The sequence below is a fragment of the Poromitra crassiceps genome (genome assembly GCF_964638095.1).
Source record: "Poromitra crassiceps genome assembly, chromosome: 1".
NCBI classification, from domain to species: domain Eukaryota; kingdom Metazoa; phylum Chordata; class Actinopteri; order Beryciformes; family Melamphaidae; genus Poromitra; species Poromitra crassiceps.
In genome coordinates, this window is record NC_139623.1 from 98,293,336 (window position 1) to 98,307,506 (window position 14,171).

At 42.3% G+C, this 14,171-nt stretch overlaps 1 protein-coding gene across 1 annotated transcript in view; it reads left to right on the forward strand.

The window, feature by feature from the left end:
- Positions 1 to 14,171, forward strand: part of mtmr11 (myotubularin related protein 11) — a gene marked incomplete at its 3' end in the record, with an annotated part of 114,409 nt that overhangs the window by 25,750 nt on the left and 74,488 nt on the right. Inside the window, exon 2 of the mRNA XM_083639008.1 lies at positions 3,519 to 3,588. Coding sequence (XP_083495134.1) covers positions 3,519 to 3,588 — 70 coding nt within the window. The remainder of the gene's footprint in view (positions 1 to 3,518; positions 3,589 to 14,171) is intronic.

The window sequence follows — 14,171 nt, forward strand, 5'->3', positions numbered from 1 at the left end:
AGGTTATGCCAATGGATGGATGAATATGATGATCAACAAGACCAAATGTGACAGACATGGCTTGTTTGACCCTGTACTATTACTATTGTTTAGTCTGCTTCTGGCATAAACAATCTGAGCTTGTGGCATGGATGAGTGACAGTACATTACTCATTTCAAAGGAACGCAGCTTTCAGGGTAATTCAGGTACAGTTTCAGGTAGGGATGCACCGATATGAAAATTTTGGCCGATGCCGATAACCGATATTAACATTGATGTTATGGCCGATAACCGATATTTGCCGATGTCGATATGATCTGTATAAAACCACATTTTTATGATCATCACATTTTGTACATACTGAAAAACACATGTTAACACTGAATTTGAAAAAGTTATGCATTTCTTTATTTGCAAAGCCTTTGGAAAAGCCCATAACTCATAGATTTACTGCATTATTTCATATCAATGTGAAGAATTTGGCTGATAATGATAACCGATATTAACATTGCAACATCTGACCGATACCGATATGACCGATATGTTAAAAAATGACTAACATCGGCCGATACCGATATGATTGCCGATATATCGTGCATCCCTAGTTTCAGGGAATGGTGCCTTCATGTGCTGGTGGGAAGCCGGTCCGGCATCTGGGACTTTCAAGTTGGCTGCAAATCAGCATTGCATTCATGCCCTATTGTATCGGAAAATCAAACTCAAAAGACAGAAAATAAACATGGATGACTTGCAGTTTAACAAGCTAATCTGACAAACTTCATACAAACAAATGTTAGGTTAGAAGAAACAAAAGGAGGGCTGCGGCGTTTCAAATGGTTAAAATCTAAGGTGCTCTTTGGTCAAAGGGACATAATAGTGTAAAAAAGACGGGAGCACCAAGGCACTTCTTCTAGCAAAGTTAAAAAAAATTATTATAGGCTTAATTCATATTGAATTGAATTGAAACACCAATGTTAGGTTAGTCTGGCTAACAAAAAAAACTTGCAATTAAGGATGCACGATATATCGGCAATCATATCGGTATCGGCCGATGTTAGTCTTTTTTCTTTTATTTTTTTACATCGGCATCGGTCCGATGTTGCAATGTTAATATCGGTTATCGGTATCAGCCAAAATTTAATTTTCACATTGAGAGAAAACAATGCGCTATATCTATGATTTATGGGCTTTTCCAAATGTTTTGGAAATAAAGAAAATTAAGAATCCATTACTTTTTCAAATTCACAGTGTTTACATGTGTTTTTCACTTCAGTATGTACAAAATGTAATTATCATAGAAATGTGTTTTTATACAGATCATCAACATCGGTAAATATCGGTTATTGGCCATAATAGCAATGTTAATATTGGTTATCGGTAATTTTCATATCGGTACATCTCTACTTGCAATAAAGTGCATGTGTTTTTTCCCCCTTCTGATTCCCACCCCATTTTCTCCCCAATTGTACTTGACCAATTTCCCCCTGCTGCCCCGGTTGCTGCTCCACCCTCCTCCGATCTGGGGAGAGCCGTAGACTAGCACCACGCTTCCTCCGACACATGCGCAGTTGCTAGCCGCTTCTTTTTCACCTGACAACGGGGAGTTTCACCGGCAGGACGTAGCACATGGGATGATCGCGCTATTCCCCCCAGTTCCCTTCCACCCCGACCAGGGGCCCCAACGACCAGGACACATACCCTCAATCCGGCTTCCCACCCACAGACACAGCCAATAATGCCTGTATGGACACCCGACCAAGCCGGAGGTAACACGGGGTCGCGAACCTGCAACCCTCATGTTGGTAGGCAGAATCTTCCGTGACACTACCCGGACGTCCACGTGTATGTTTTTTTTTATACTGTTGACTGAAACAAAACTGTAGCAAAATGTTCTAATTTTACAACTTTTTCGTTCATGTAACTTTGGCATTCATGTGAAATTACCAAGTAGGAAATTTGCTAATACATCCAATAGCATATGAATGCCCAATAACTCACAAGTATTATTGGCCCACCAAAGATTACTTTAATTTTCTTTTACATTTACATTTTTCTTTGTCTTCACTGAGGGATCTAAGGTTGGTGGTTAGGTGGGCTAGGTTTGGCTAAGTTTTCAACATACTATTTTGTGTCTCATGCTTTTGTTTCTTGTGTTTTATTTTGTTGCATACTGCATTGCATCATTTTGTTTTGTGATTGATTGTTGATTAGTCAGGTCTAGTTAGGCTAATTCTCTCCTCCAAATAAACTTGACTTGATAAGTGCTGCAGCCAGCCTGTGTCTATTTCTGTTAACTTAGAGTAGCCTTATAAAGTTCTTATTTTTGTGTGTTTACTGTCTGTAAAAGTTAACCTGGCTACTTAATACTGCATACTATCACCAGTATGTCATTTGCCTTGACGTATGGGACTCCTATGGGTCTTCTTTTTTTTCAAATATTTTATTTTATGGTTTTTCAGAACATGAAAAACCAAAAACACTCAGACAGGAAAAGGGGAAAAGAAAAAGAAGAAGAAGAAGAAGAAAAAAACATACATTCCCAACTTTACAAAGTGGTGTTACCAGTCACGTAAAATGCCTTATGTGCTTACAAAAGATACTGTGCATGGGTTCCACTACAAGTGGTCCATAAGCAATCGGCCGGGTGAGTCACTTGTCATTTTTAACCTCGTCAAAATAGGCCAGGAACAGGTCCCAGATAACTAAAAACTTCCGTAATGAATTGGTCCTCTGGAACCTGAGTCTCTCCATACGCACAACCGAGACCATGTCTGTCAACCACAGCTGAAAAGAAGGTGGAGAGGAGGACTTCCATTCCTTCAGAATTAGTTTATTGGCAACAGTCATGCCCTGTGTCAAAGATTGCTGCACGGCCATTGGGAGGAGCAAAGAGTACTCTGAACAGCCAAAGATGGCGAGTTCCGCCTCCGGTTGAAGGGTTATTTTGTAGGCCTTAGAGTACCAGTCAAATATTTTGGCCTAGAATCCGGACAGTGAAGGGCAAAACCAAAAAGCAATGGACAGTGTGCCCTCCGACACCTGACACCTATCACATAGTGGCGAGACAGAAGGATATATCTTGTGTAAACTATGCTTGGAATAATGAAGATAGGCAACAACTTTAAATTGGATCAGCTGGTGTCTGCTATTAACCGAGCAGAGCTGGACCACAGACAGACTCCTGTCCCATATGATTTCAGATAGATCAACACCAAGTTCCCCCTGCCACGCCTCTCTGATATTCAAAACTTTCCTAGTCTGATTCTGAATTCTGACTGAGTTTTTCACAACAAAACTCAAACCTTTCAAAATCCCAGGCTTCTCTAGCTTAGAAAACAACATGGCTGGCAAGGAGGACCTGCGATAGAGCCAACCTCCATTTTTAGCCACAGGGGGGCCCCGTGAGTTAAATTGCCAGGAATCCCCTCTTCCTGTCTTCTAACATATATGATATAACATGTTAAATGTACAATGGGGAAATTCATTTTGTAACAAGAGGAATTACACAATGCTAACCTCAACTCTGTCTCCCTGACAGGAGAGGATGCTGAGTCAGACTGGGCAAAACGCCAGGAGTCGAGACATGTTTGGACTACGCTGCCTACCAGGTAAAACACATGGCTATTCTTGGTTGAGCTAATGCTTGGCGTCATGTATGATTTTTTTTTATTTCTTGGTAAAATATCAATGGCATAGTTAAAGAATGGCACCTTCCTTCCTTCCTTCCTAAATTTCTGTGGCCTCTTATTAACTAGTACTGATTCCAGTAGACAAAATCCCTTTTTTTTTTATCAATTTTAAAGTTCTAATTGGAACAAGAAAAACTTGTCATAAGTTGATCAATGTGATGATATGAATTGCAGTTTGAATCACAATTGCAATATTCTGTCAAAGAATTGCAATTTCATTTGTGTGTGTGTGTGTGTGTGTGTGTATATACTAGGCATGTCGCACGCTAAAAATGTTCGTCGACTACCTATTTTCACTGATTAAAACTATGAAGGATACAATTAAATGACTCAAATGTGGCTAAAACTAATAAGCATTTTAGTCTAAAGACGGACTAAAACTTAAATCTAAAATAGCTGCCAAAATTAACACTGATGGGAGAGTCTAGGATAGAGCAATCAAACTGGTAAGGAATCTGGATATTACACAAGTAAAAGTGTTAAGAGTTAAATGTTGCTTTACGATTTTCAACACTTGATACAACCTGTCAACCTTGATTCCAATTTCCAATGCCTGTATTGGCTTAATTGAATTAGTTAAAGACAGAAAACATTTTGACTAGAGGTAAAGATTAAAAGTTGACTAAAAGGTTTTGCGTTGTCATTGACTAAAACTAGACTAAAACTATCAAGGATAGAATATATATATATATATATATATATATATATATACGGTATATATATATATATATATATATACAGTATATATATATAAACATCTTCCAGTGATTATGTGCCCTTTTAAAGTCAAGCTGAAATGAGAAAATGCATTTTTAAATATTTTAGATCACATCCCTGATCAGTGGTCATAGAGTGCACATAATAAGTGGTCATAGCGTGCACATATTTAACAATGTATGCCAAAAATATATATATCACAAAAATCAATTTTCTTAGGTTTTCCACATCAAAATTCAACCATGTTGTTTTCATTTCCAACAAAATCTACAGTGTGCTTACATCGGCATGTACTATCAAATTTCAACCAATAATATCATGACATGACAGCTGTCAATCAATCTCCAACTGTCATTTCATCATTGTCATCACTCTCTCCTCCTTTTATCTCACTAATCCCATAGTGATTTACCTGCTTTTGAGATCTGCACTTAGTTTGCTTCTCTCCCCCCCACCTCTCTTCACACGTCCTTGTCCGCGACTCCAGAAACGAGTATAAACAGAACTACTACGCATCCGTGGTGTCAGCAGCTGTTCGTGTCCGTCCGCCTCAACTTGGGAGTATAGACCTTATTCGCTAACCCCGGACGGCGCCATATTGTTGACAAACCGCAGCCGCAGTAACATAGTCTGGCCGGCTAGTTTAACTGAACGTATAGCAACAGTTATGGCTTCGTCAACGAGAAGTAATGAAAAAATAAGTTTGGTCGGAGGTGTGGACCCCTATTTAAAAAACTGACTTAGCCACCATGAATAAAGATAACTCATTATATTGTCAGGTGCCCAGGTATAACGTACCGGACAGTTATAACTACCTTGTGAATACAGTATTGGCATACACGTCTCAGCAGCTGAAGGCTTTCAAATCCCTTGAGTCCTATAACTATTTAATCTGTGGCAAGGTCTGTGACATTCTTACTTTTGTGCCACCAATGACATCATCATCAAACATTGTCGTGACAGCAAAGGTAAATAACCTTAATGTTAAATGTTTGTTTGGTATGATCTGATGCTTCACGCCTGCTTGCATGTTGGCCCAATGTTTGCTACTAACGTTAGCCTCTGTCTCTTTCCCTTCACGTTTGCGGACAGTAGGGATTGCTTAAAAACTAACACCAGGGCTTTTATTGCTGCTATTACTAGAGCGGTGTATTATTACACAGCACACCATCGCTGTTGTGAAATAGCTCCTGATGCAGTAAAAACTTTATTAAATAGGCTAGTAACGGTGGCTAGCGTACTCCTGCTGCTGCTACTATCACCAGACTGTCTATATAAGGTCTATATCTAGGGCTTTAGCGTAAATGCTGGTAATCTGCAGCCTGCGTGAGAACAGGTGGAGGACAGTGTGTGTTGTTAGCGCACCAGATAGAGGAAGGCTACTGTTCTTCTCTGTAACATAGGCTGGGCCCTCAGCTGTTATTCTCTGTAACATAGGCTGGGCCCTCAGCTGTTCTTCTCTGTAACATAGGCTGGGCCCTCAGCTGTTCTTCTCTGTAACATAGGCTGGGCCCTCAGCTGTTCTTCTCTGTAACATAGGCTGGGCCCTCAGCTGTTCTTCTCTGTAACATAGGCTGTAACATAGGCTGGGAGATTTACACTGAGCAGGCCCCCGACCCGAGACAAGCCAATCTTTAACGTGGCATATCAGCAGTTATTCACAGCACTCTGCACGAGAGCCAGTGTTAGATTATCTTTAACGTGGCATATCAGCAGTTATTCACAGCACTCTGTCTGCACGAGAGCCAGTGTTAGATTATGTGCACAAGTGTGTGTGTTTTGGTGGAGGGTTAAAGGGGGGTGGGGATGCTTTCTTGACCCTTTTCACTTTTCCACTCACCTCCACCTTGTGGCTGCTCCCTCCCTCCCTCCCTCCCTCCCTCTCTCTCTCCCTCCCTCTCTCTCTCGCATGACGTTCACTTTCACATGCACACACACACACATTACCACAATGAGCGAAAGGGCTCACATTGCAGTAGCTGTGGAGGATGTGTCAATCACGCGTCTACTCTGGGACAACACACATTTGTGTTGTCATTGTACGCTATAGGCCTACATATTGGCACCAATTGTGTGCTGTCCCAAACTAGATAGCAAGATACTTTGATATCAACAATTTTAAGGCACAAAGAATGAGAAACAGTTCACCGTTCTCCCGGTGTGTGCGGACGCTGCTCGCCGTTCAGCGCATTCTCAGATAACACCAGGACACAGGAGCACAGAAACGGAGCCGGGCTGCAGGAGGGCCACCGGGTCAGGGCAGCGCAAACAGCCATAGCTAGATCATGTACCTTTTGAATGTGGCGGGTGGGGGAGGGGGAATACTGTACATCTGCACACAATGCCAAGTGGTCAGGCCCCCCTCTGGAGCAACTTCACAATCCGCTTTCTCCACAGTTTTATGTTACTGCAGGATTTAAAGGCTGTCAGCTGTTGGCCTCACTGAGTGATGGACAAGAGACCAGAGCGTCGATATGGACTTAGGTTTCGATTTTGACTGTCAAAGCAGTGTTGAGTTCTCTTTCCCTTTTAGGATTTTGAATGGATTTTAAGGCTGTGGACATGTGCAGTCCACACTCCACAGTCACTCAGATATTCTGCAGAGGGAATTGTCCCACTGTATGGGAGAGTCATTGAATGCATCGTACAAAGTGCCTGGCTCAGTACTGCGATTTGAACAAGTGCATTCCAAAACATGTTGTTTGACCATAGAATCTTAAAAAATGTCCAACAGTCAGATCATTTCAGTAATTTACATTTTCATTTCCTGCTGCATCTTGAAATAATTTGAGTGATTTACCTTATTTTTTGGATATTTTCCACTGAAACACATTGAGTAGCATGGTTGAAGTGGGGGTGGGCGGGGCATGTCTCACCCCATTTGCAGATTTGTTTTTTCACATGCTTTAAGAAAAATACAATTTTAACTTAGACAAAATACAAGATTAAATGAAATGTATTTCCAAACGTAACGTCTTCTCGGTCTTTGCCCTCCCTCCCGATGGGTTGAGGAGAGCAGAAACCTTCAGATCTGCACGCATCCCACATGGAACAAATGTGGATGAAAACAAATAAAACGGAGCCAGAGAGCATGTGGTTCGGATCACACTCTGCTGTATTTGGTCGGCTGATCTTTCGTATCGCTGCCTCCTCATTTCCAACAGTCACTGACCACCAGTGTTGGGGGTGACTCATTACAAAAGTAATATATAATATAAAATATATAATATATTACTTTTAGCAGTAACCCAGTAATATAGTTTATTACTTATAGGATTTCAGTAATATTATACCAGTTACTTTGTCAAGTAACTCAAGTTACAAATTGACTTACATTTTATTAAATCAAAGCACATATTTAAAAAAGCTACAATCATTTCCTAATCAAACTGTGTGGTTTTATGCAAATAACCACTATAGATAACAATAACAAAAGAAAAGGATAACATTTAGAATTTTGGGTATAGGCCCAAAATTGTCCCCAACTTATTGAAAAGCCAATTTCAGGCAAATGTGGGAAATTAGGAAGGTACACACAGGGTCACAGACAAGTTGCAGACTGATAATGTATAATATATCCTATTTCTTTATTGTTATATATAATAAACATAATAATTTAAAAGTTACATAATAGTAGCTTTAATTCCACTAGGCATCTTGCGTGCTACGCGCGCTTGATTCCTAGGCTCCGCCACTGCGCGGCCTCACCCGCCCTGCAGCTCGCCCGCTGCGCGGCCTCGCCTGCAGCTTGGCTGTTGCGTGGCCTCACCTGCCCTATTAGTATGCGCAGTGCACTATTTGCCAACTTTCCATCATGATGACATCACTCACTGATGACATCACAATGATGTCACAATGTCTATGATCACTAATGATGTCACAATGCCTATGACATCAGTGCCTATGACATCATCAGTGATGTCATAAAATGATTTTGCTCTGACATCACTATGACCTCATCAGTGCCTATTACATCATCAGTGTGTGACCAAAAAAAAACTTTAATATTTCCCCCCCGGTTTTTATCCCATTTTTATCCCCTGTTAGTGCTCATTTTAATTTATTTATCCTGGTTGCTGCTCCACTCCCTGCCGATCTGGGGAGAGCCGAAACTGGCTCCATGCTTCCTCCGAGACATGGGCAGTAGCCAGCCGCTTCTTTTCACCTGACAGGGGAAGCTTCACTGGTAGGACATAGCATGTGGGAGGATCACGCTATTCCAACGAGTTCCCCTCCCTTCGAACGACCAGAGGAGGCACCACTTAAGCGACCAGGATATTGCATGTTTTGGTGAGGGGTTCCTACTGTATATGAAGGAAACCCCCAGGGGGCACGGGGAGAACATGCAAACTCCACACAGAAGTGTGTCAAAAATTTAAACAAACAGAACAAGTACCCATTACCACAGGCAGGAAGACCCGCCCTGTGTTCCGGTGGTCATCCCCCTTTGTGTGCCACAGTGTTTTCGTTCCTCCATTTTACAGTTTTGACCGGTGTGTCAGGCGGCAATGCCATTATTTGGTTTTAGTTTGTTTGTTTTTTAGCTTTTCGGGTATACTCGTTTGCTGCACTTTGGTTCCCGGTGGATGGTGGTGTGTTCCGCCCATAGCCGGATGACACGGAACAAGGTTTTTGGCCCCAGACTACCTGCTAGCACAAATGATCTAGTCTCTTCAAACAGCCTCCATTCACCGTCTGTCCCCTCCTGTCCCCTTCAGCTACCTGCTAGCACACATTAGCCCTAAGTCTCTTCAAACAGCCTCCATTCACTGTCTGTCCCCTCCTGTCCCCTTCAGCTACCTGCTAGCACACATTAGCCCTAAGTCTCTTCAAACAGCCTCCATTCACTGTCTGTCCCTCCTGTCCCCTTCAGCTACCTGCTAGCACACATTAGCCCTAAGTCTCTTCAAACAGCCTCCATTCACTGTCTGTCCCTCCTGTCCCATTCAGCTACCTGCTAGCACACATTAGCCCTAAAGGTCCTTACACATCAAGAGCGATGCGAATATACGGCACGAAATTGCGATGCGACCATGGTTAGAAAAAATAAACACTGCAATAACGCTCGGCGAAACTTTGCCATTGGTATGCACGGATGCATTAACTGATATAGGTTCGGAAAATATTATTGACGTGCGAATTAATCGCACGGAAAAAAACGCTCCCGATGTGTAAGGACCGTCTCTTCAAACAGCCTCCATTCACCGTCTGTCCCCTCCTGTCCCATTCAGCTACCTGCTAGCACACATTCTCCCTAAGTCTCTTCAAACAGCCTCCATTCACTGTCTGTCCCCTCCTGTCCCCTTCAGCTACCTGCTAGCACACATTCTCTCTAAGTCTCTTCAAACAGCCTCCATTCACTGTCTGTCCCCTCCTGTCCCATTCAGCTACCTGCTAGCACACATTAGCCCTAAGTCTCTTCAAACAGCCTCCATTCACTGTCTGTCCCCTCCTGTCCCATTCAGCTACCTGCTAGCACACATTAGCCCTAAGTCTCTTCAAACAGCCTCCATTCACTGTCTGTCCCCTCCTGTCCCATTCAGCTACCTGCTAGCACACATTAGCCCTAAGTCTCTTCAAACAGCCTCCATTCACTGTCTGTCCCCTCCTGTCCCCTTCAGCTACCTGCTAGCACACATTCTCTCTAAGTCTCTTCAAACAGCCTCCATTCACTGTCTGTCCCCTCCTGTCCCATTCAGCTACCTGCTAGCACACATTCTCTCTAAGTCTCTTCAAACAGCCTCCATTCACTGTCTGTCCCCTCCTGTCCCATTCAGCTACCTGCTAGCACACATTAGCCCTAAGTCTCTTCAAACAGCCTCCATTCACTGTCTGTCCCCTCCTGTCCCATTCAGCTACCTGCTAGCACACATTAGCCCTAAGTCTCTTCAAACAGCCTCCATTCACTGTCTGTCCCCCCTGTCCCCTTCAGCTACCTGCTAGCACACATTAGCCCTAAGTCTCTTCAAACAGCCTCCATTCACTGTCTGTCTCCTCCTGTGCCGTTCAGCTGCAACATCCACAGGCTGCAACACCCGAGGAATGTTTTTGGTTGCACCCTGGGGAGACATTAAAACGAAGCATGCAAAGCCACAGATTGTCCTAGGAGAAACGAGCTCACAAGGGTTCACTTGTGTTCTGCACTAGGCTAAGCATCTTAAGACTGTAGGTTCTCTGCTTTTTCAGGCTGAAGTTGGCGTAAGCGTAATCACTGGGCACAGCCAAAGACTTCACCTCCTGGAGGATTAGTTTGTAGCTTTTGCATGGCTTTAACTCAAACCTCTCCCTCTGTTTCTTGCACAATCTACAAAGAAGTGATGGTGTTGGAAGCAGAGGTGTAGTGCTATCTGGAGAAGTCGGGGAACGCACCTCTATGGGGAACCCCCAACGCGCACACACACACACACACACACACACGCAGGCGTGCACACACACACACACACACACTGACACACACGACTTAACTTATTGTGTCCTCTATAAACACTGCAGAAGTAGCCCATGACATTTGCATCTCTGAAACTAAAATAGACGTATATAAGCACAGTTATCAACACGAACAACTAAACAGTCTCTCCACGAGTCTCAAGCATCACACAAGTTGCACAAGGCATTGATCATCATTTGGCATCATGTGGCGAATTCTGGCGATGCAAATTGCAATGGGGTGATTAATGCTAACTTTTGATTCAACCACGTTGAAAAGAAACACACTTTTAATTTAACATTGTTTCTTCATGATTGTAAACGTACCTTTTTAGCAGCTGAAAAATGAAAGGATGTTTGGCTGCCTTTTCATCTTTACTAGTTATAGTGAGGTACTGGGAGAAAAAACATATTTTGATCCTGAAAAAGCCAGTAGCTAGTTAAGGTGGAATGTTTCCTTCTTCCTTCAAGCCATGAGTTGATGCAGTCTGAATCATTCAGCCCACCTTAAATATAGTTGAGGTGGAATGTTTCCTTATTCCTTCAAGCCACGAGTTGATGCCGTGTGAATCATTCAGCCCACCCAGTGGGCAAGAGAATGGGTCAATTTATGAAGCCGATCCTGAAATCTCATTCTCTCTAAAGCCCGGGGGCTGGGGGACGCACGTCACGGTCCGGAAGTGACGTCACACATTGGCCTCAATTGAAAGATGAGCCGACTTCTCTCTCGGTCTGTGTCTTAAATAAACATTTTCCGAATGAGTTTATGGTCTGAATCAACAATTTCAAGTCTTTTTCATGCTCTCATGGGCTCCGTTTTCTAAATTATGGTCCCATTTCGAGTAAAAGAGGCGATAAAAAAGACTAACTTTTGGGGCGGGATTTTCCTTGATTGACACCAGCCACAGCAAACCAGATGATGCCAACCACAGCAAAACCAGTTGCCAAGGCAGGCTAGCTAGCTAGCAACGTAGCCATAGAGTAAAAGTAAACTACCAGAAACAGCGTTACCTTTATGATCTTTTAGTGATGTTAGTAGACACACGTAACGGTATATTTCCCCGTTATGAGGTCAGTTTATCAAAATAACACCTATATCGAAATCGGATTTTAGCGTACGGGCAGCGACCATACAAGCCGTGGCTTCAGAGCTGATCACCTGGACACATTTTACGGCGAAATTATCTGATAAACTGGTCTGTGCAGCTCTGTGGTGATCAGCTAATGTCTTCATAGCATTGTGATTATGATTTAATGCATTATGGAAGATAAATGCTGGTTTAACATAATGAAAATAATAATAATAATAATAATTCCCTACCAAACATGTAAAGTGACGCTTCTGGGCAGTACACCATTTGGGCATAACGTTAATGTCACATGAGATCACCACATTTCAATAAATATAACGTTTTTGCACATTCGAATGCTGCTGGTCGTTTGTTTAATGCTGTATATATTGGACATTTAAAGCTGATACACAATTGTGTTGAGGTAATTCCGCAAACCTCAGTTAAAAATATAACGTGTAACACTTGACACAATCATTTGTAACTTTTTCACAGCAATACTGTACAGTCCAGCCCACCATGGTATGGGAAAGGAACTATTGTTTGAATTATATTGAAATATATTTGCATGGTGTAGCATGTAATGCAGTCTGTTAAGATACTATAAAGCTAGATACTCTGTGACACAGAAGGGCAGACAAGCTAGCAGCAGGGATCTTGTCACACTGATTCCAGATAAACTCATCTGTCTGTCTAGCCAGCTAGACAATATTACTGTACCATATTACTGTACCATAATACTGTACCATAATACCACAAGCTAAAGGCAGCATATGCCAATGGAAGGCTGGGTAGCATTAGCTAACTTCATACAGTAACGTTTGGCTATTATAAAGTTATGAAACGCTGATTCAGACGTTACAATAATATGACACAATATGAGCCAGTTACCCTAGCTAGAGAGAGTAATTTCAGACCACCAGATATCACCATATTTAATTTCAATAAATATAAAGCATTCATTGATTGAAGCAGACTGCTGGTCGGTTAAGTTTCTCCGTCGTCATGTCCTCTGGTCCAATCTTCGGTTCGTAGTTCGTGTTCACTCGACATCAACAATCTTTATACATGATAATATACAACAAGGCTATCTTTGTTGACAATGTTTATTGACAAAAGCTTTAAAACAAGCAAATATAACAATATTCTCCGGTCACTGGCAGATACTAGCTACAACTTGTTCAAAGCAAATCTCTCATGTCAGCATTTGGCTTGTGTGTTATTCATGGACAGTACATAATATCTGGACCACCTTAGCTATATGTTTTTGACACGGCAAAATGAAGCTCACTTCCCGATATTGTTTGATTTCGTTTGATTGGATGAATGGATTTTCCTGTTGCATTGTGGGAAATCTGTTCAAACCTGGAGCCGGGAAAACAGGAAAGGGCGTGAGCGTGGACGGGACTCGGGGAAGGGTTTCCTCCGCCACGGCATCCATCTTGTTCATGTTATTTTCCCTGCTAGCCGTTAGCTTGGCTAACAAATGTTGTTAACGTTAGTTGCTATTGCTAGCCTTGCTCCATTGCTGTCACAGTGAATACAATAGCCCGAAGAAAAACCAGAGTATTATTTCCTCCAGACCTCGCGCTGCGTCACCAGCCTGCCGCTTGCATCTTCCACAAAATCGAGGTAATCTTATTTTCTAACGTAACGCTAATTGCATAGCATGACATTAACGCTAGCTACATGTCCATTTGTCATTACAGGAGGACGTTAGACTAGAATAGCATAAGTTAACGTTATACAACGTTAAACAGTATTGCATGCTGCACAGATTCGGACGTAGACAGAAAACAAACGCAGTTCTGTTTACCTAGGTTACCTCTTTGAGATGAGGCAGACTCAAAGCATACTCATATGATCTACCGGCTAATAGCGTTATATATCTAGCTAACGTTAGATGAGGGGGAACAAGCTGGGGGTTCAACTCCTCTGGATAGTATCCACCTCTGCATTTACAGTATTTACCAATCGCACGTAGTGTTGGGTAAGCAAACGTTAACGTTATACAGTGATTAACAGTGTCTAATTCGTTTCTTCCAGGGGGTAGCTGCTGTCCAGTACCAGATGGGACACACAACAGAGGATCATGATTTCTGAAGATCAAAGCTATAATATTCTGTTCTCCTGAGATTAACTATACACGTTACTGCTGATCAGTTGTTTCAACATAGGAAATTGCAATAACACACAAGCCAAATGCTGACATGAGAGATTTGCTTTGAACAATTGTAGCTATCTGCCAGTGACCGGAGAATATTGTTATATTTGCTTGTTTTAATGCTT